The sequence below is a fragment of the Pygoscelis adeliae genome, unplaced genomic scaffold (assembly GCF_000699105.1).
Source record: "Pygoscelis adeliae isolate BGI_AS28 unplaced genomic scaffold, ASM69910v1 Scaffold105, whole genome shotgun sequence".
Classification (NCBI taxonomy): Eukaryota; Metazoa; Chordata; class Aves; order Sphenisciformes; family Spheniscidae; genus Pygoscelis; species Pygoscelis adeliae.
Window position 1 is genome coordinate 636,706 of NW_008824807.1, and position 5,100 is coordinate 641,805.

General features: G+C 46.4%; 1 protein-coding gene across 1 annotated transcript in view; it reads right to left on the minus strand.

Moving 5' to 3' along the window:
- The window catches only part of NUP43 (nucleoporin 43kDa), a 12,600-nt gene extending 9,644 nt beyond the window's left edge, over positions 1-2,956 (minus strand). The window contains exons 1-2 of the mRNA XM_009324156.1: positions 2,918-2,956; positions 2,128-2,310 (exon numbers count right to left, since the gene is read on the minus strand). Coding sequence (XP_009322431.1) covers positions 2,128-2,310; positions 2,918-2,956 — 222 coding nt within the window. The remainder of the gene's footprint in view (positions 1-2,127; positions 2,311-2,917) is intronic.
- Positions 2,957-5,100: the final 2,144 nt, after the last annotated feature.

The following is a 5,100-nucleotide window of genomic DNA, read 5'->3' on the forward strand; positions in this document are numbered from 1 at the left end:
GGCCTCTGAACCGGCGAGTATCGCCCAGGCGTTGTCTGCAGAATCGGGTCCGGGAGAGGAAGCAATAAAGAAAGAAGGGAGTTCGCCAGCGCGCTTGCCTGTCTGCTCAGCTGGGCCGCCTTCCCCCCGGAACGGCGTTACGCATTTGTATCGTCTCTGCAAGGTCGCCCACTTCTATTTTCTCGAAATCAGTGACTTTCACAGCAACTAATCTCTGGTCTAGATTTGCCTTTAAATATCTGCGAGTGATACTCTCCGCCCTCTGCCAGATTCCTGCCCATACAGAAGTACAACAATAATTTTTTTGTCCCAAATAGCGTGTTAAATCGAAGAAGAGCACACATACACTTCCTCGCTTGAGATCTAAACAACCGTGCAATAAAAAGTTCAGAGGTTAGTTGTAAAACAAGCTGGCGGCTGACACAGCTATGTTGTGATTTCAGAGGACGGGACTATCTGTCCAGTCACTGCAGGGCAGTAAGGGACTTTCTCACAAGCACCTTCCTACTTTTTCAACCTGATTTTCTGCTGCATTTTTTTCAAAGCTGCCACCGCCAGCTCCCTGAGGTTCTGTCAGGTGGACTTGCCAGCATCAGCAGCAGTGGCTTGGTCAAACTTTCACCTGTGTTATTGCAGTTTGCCTGCCAAAGCCATCTGTCAGGTTTCTAGTATACAGCATTCTTGAGTTCCTCAAGTCTGCTGTGCCGTTTTGTGATCCTTCAGATGCGATACCAAATCAGTGATATTTTCTATGCTTTATGCATCATTTGTGAGAAATGATTGTGAGAAACTTTTTTCTGTCATCATTATGTACAGCAGAATCCAACACTGAACATATTCAAAAAGCCGGATGCTATCGTAGTCTGCCATACTGCAAGCCTTAAAACAGCTTTGCTGCACGCCGCCGTAGCATTATTATCTACAGTAGCCGATACCTCTGGTGCCCTGTATTAAGCTGCTAACAGCGATACCCAACTCCAAGGGTATTTTCAGCTAATTCTCATAACACTTGTGAGAAAGGTCAACAGGCAGCCTCAGAATACAGCTACAGACCAGATAGCTAAAAGTGAGAGAGATGACACTGGGATTATTGAAATGTTTTATTAGGCAAGTATTTTTGTTGGTTACTTCATAATGCCTGTGTGTATTTTTTCTCTTGTGCTCTTGGATGGTTTCTTTGCTCAGGATTGCTTGTTCAAAAGCATTTGGGAAGTATTAAGGGGAGTAGGCTGGACATAAAGGCTTATTTTCATTAAGAGGGAAAGAAGAATCACAATTTTTCTTCCCTGTCTTACACTTTTTTTAAGAAAATGTTGGCAGCATGTTACGTGATGGAGGCGAGAGCTGTGATGGATTTAGGGCTGCTCTATAAACCTTTAAATATATTCTCTGTGTTTGATCACTGTGAAAGATGTGTACAGTGTTAGTATGTTGTTTCAGTGTAATAGCAGATTTAAATAAACAAATAAAAGGAGGAAACACACTGGGAGAAAATATGCCTCATCAAATATTTCTGAGGTTGTCAAAAAGGACGTTAAGTCTAGATGAAGCTGACTCTGGGCATTGGGTCCAAACGTATTAGCTGAGACAACAAGGAGCATCTATGGATTATCCTTAAACGTGGCTAAAGGTAGGAGTGTGAGTGAAAGGGAAGAAAACGGAAAGTGTGCCTCTCTCTCTGCCAAAGGTTAGGGGGCCTGGGAATAAAGGTACTCACTAGAGCAGTGGATGTACTAAGGGCAGGATAAAGCTAATTCTGAACGCTATTTGCTTATAATCTGCTTTCCTACAATTATCATTCAACAATATTTTAAGAAAGTTATTTGGAGGCGCCATATTTACTGCTGGTCGTAACTCCTAGAGTTGTGCCCAGTTCCATCTCTTGAACAAGCGCAGTCGCTACGCGGGGTACTGCAAAGCAGATTTAAGAGCGGAGTGCCAGGGCCCTGGGTGCGTTCATAAGCCTTACTTGCCCTCACCTGGGGCTCCCACCTGGGCTGGGGCACCCGCTCCTGGCCTGAGCTGTGTTGTAGGAGGGCCTGTGCCCAGCCATGTCCTGACTTGGTGACTGGCTTGACTTGGGGCCTGACTTGTCACTTTGCTTTTGCTTGATGGTAAAACCCTTACCGTCCCCAGCCCTGTTCTGCTTGCCTTGCTCGGAGACTGTGGGACAGTGTCCTGCTGCGTGGCATTGTCATCCCTGGCTCCAGGCTCACCTTCTCTCACAGAGGGGTCCCGGTCCCACTGCTCCCTAACACGGAGAGTCACTGATGTGCCTGGGTCCTTCTCACCTCCTCTTTGAGCGCAGGGCTGGGAAAAGAGGGATGTCGAGTTCAAAATAACGTGAACTTCTGAAATGGAAAAACAAAATGAAGGCACACACCAAACTGGCTTGAGATTACAGGAAAAGAAATGAGACGAAGGAGACTGATTAAGTTAAAAACAGAAGGCAAGCAGGAAGAGGAGTGACTGTAGGTGTAGAAGCCGCTTAGTGTGGGGTTTAGGACATAACTGCGGAAATGTTGAGCAGGAACATTTCACAAGGAAATTTCTGCTTGTGGTATGTATATGCAGAAGCAGATGGGATCAGACAGTGATGATCAACTTTTCATACGCTTTTTAAATTCAAAAAATTTAAAAAATCTACTGGGTTCATGAGGTGGGAGGGAAGGGATGAAACAGAAATAGTAGCATGGAGGGGTTTATATATAAATGTATGTAAGTACTGCTAAGGGATTGAGATGTGGGTGAATGCGCGGAAAAGGAGAGAGATCCAACATGTGCTTAAAATTAGTGGGATCTCCATGCCAGAACAATTAAGTGATGGCCCACTCTGGCTGCTGGCATTCCCGTGCCTCTTCCCTAATGGGGCTGTCCATGCACCAGGTCCCTGGAGAGTCTAGGGAGATGGCTGTACCTGTGGAAGATGGAGGTGCCTGCAACTGACAGCGGGCATCCAGGGACCAAGGTGCTCACACTGGTTTGGACAAGTGAGGGGGAAGAGGATACAGGAATGCTGAGCGTCAGAGCAGATGGAGAGGTTCCACACGAGTGCTGAAGGCCAGAAAACATTTTTTTTTTTTAATTTCTGCTTGTCTTTTACTCTACTGTAGTATGTCTCTGTTCCTTTTAGTTTTATCTTAATGGATATGCTCCTAATAAGTTGAAAAATGGACTCATGGCCTGGGGTTATAGAGCAAAAAGAGCTAGGGGCCCTGTTTACTGCACAAAAGGGTGCATCCTGCTGCTATTGGTGCATGTTAGTTTCTCAGGGCCCTTTGAGGCAACTTGGCTTGTCCTAAAGCTCCTGGAAACTTGCAGAGCCAAATGCTGTTTCCTTCACACATGCCTGGTATCCATCCAAGACACCCCAGATATTGCTTAGGAAGGCTCACACTTATGTTCTTGTCATTCTCTGAATAGTCATGCCAAGAACGTAGCCAAGAAATGGACAATAGGTACATTCAGTCCGAAAGTGCCTGGGCAAGTCTGCAAGTTCCTAGGAGATAAAGGTGGGCTCTTTCTCTGTGCTCTGTGACAAGCTTAACCCTAATTCAAGCCGGTCCCGGTAAGCGGTGTCAGTTCATATGTAAACGGTTTCTCTTGTGTTTCTGGTCTCCCAAGGGGGTAAGTATCCCTGGAATGCTTTTAAACGTGGGCCAGCTAGTTTCTTGCCAACAACCTCTCTATGTGAGAGCAATGCAGTTTGCTTGCATCTGACAACAGAAAATGTCTTTTGCATTTAAAACACTGAAGTATTTTTGTGTGTATTTTTACAATGTCTGTCTGTTCTCTGTATTTGCTGCCCTTTGGGAATTCCTCTAACTCCGTGGCTTCTTTCCTTCCCTTCTAGCCCACTGGATATAACAGGGAGACCTTTTATATTCTGGGGCAGGCTGGGAGTCTCTCACGGACTGTAGAGCAGTTGCCAGATCATGCTTAGGAGAAGTTAGGTGGAGAATACAGAATGAAGCAGTGGAACTGTCTCCAGGATTAGAAGAACCAGATCGAAAAGATCTGGGAAGTCTGTGGACGGGACCTGGTGTATGCATTGGGCAACTGCCAGATTTGCCCTGGACTGAATGCTAGCCAGAAAAGCAGATTCCCACCTTCACCTCATTTTCTTCACCTCAGGCAGCAATGATGGGATGGAGTGTACGTGCTGTGTGGAACTGGAACAGGCTCATACCTCCCAGGACGGGTTGTCGCACAGAAGATGACGGTATCTGTGTCTCCCATGGTGGTATGTTAGGCTGTGTGTGTCCTTGTATCAGGAATGCTTTTAAGAAACAATATAATATTTGAATTTATATCTGCTGGATGATACCTGTTCTCTCTAACGTTTGTACGACGTACTATTGATAGGGCCTATCTACTCATAGTTAGGTATCACTATTCTCACGTTTCAGAAGAAAAGAACTGAAAAACCGTGCAGTCTGGTACCAAGCAGATGACACACACACCTGCGCTGTTGCGCCTGGTCAGGAGAGGAGGCACTGTGAAATTGCAGTCCCGGGCGCGCGGAAGCTCGTTCACGGGGACCAGCAGGGGGCACAAATGCAAAAGTCACAGCGCTGACGAGTAGGTTCCCCGAAATCGTCGGCAGTAATGGAATTCGCTTTCCTTTAAAAACAGTAGAAACACATACAAGTAACAGGTGGCAAAATTAGTCATTAAGGAGTTTAGGAGTACCACGTGACTGTGGGAAATCAGTTCTGTGGTTTTCTGCATTATGCTACGGGCCGTGGGAGGAGCCGGAGGCGCCGCTTTTCCCTTAGGATTGCCGCTTTTCCCTTAGGATTGCCGCTTTTCCCTTAGGATTGCCGCTTTTCCCTTAGGATTGCCGCTTCACCCTGTGCCTACGCTGGGACAGAGTAAAGGCCGCATCGGAAGTACCGGTCTGGCATTTATTAAATTCCGAGTCACTGATTTTATGACCTAGACACCTTTCAAAAGGAATTTTAATTTGTAACTTTGTCCCACAACGGCATCGCACTAGTAACAGGCCGTCGGTACTCCGGCGGCGTTCAGCCGCACACGCAGCTGCCACCTCCCACAACCTTCCCACCCTCCCCATTTTTTGTGTTGTTTTCCAGGTGT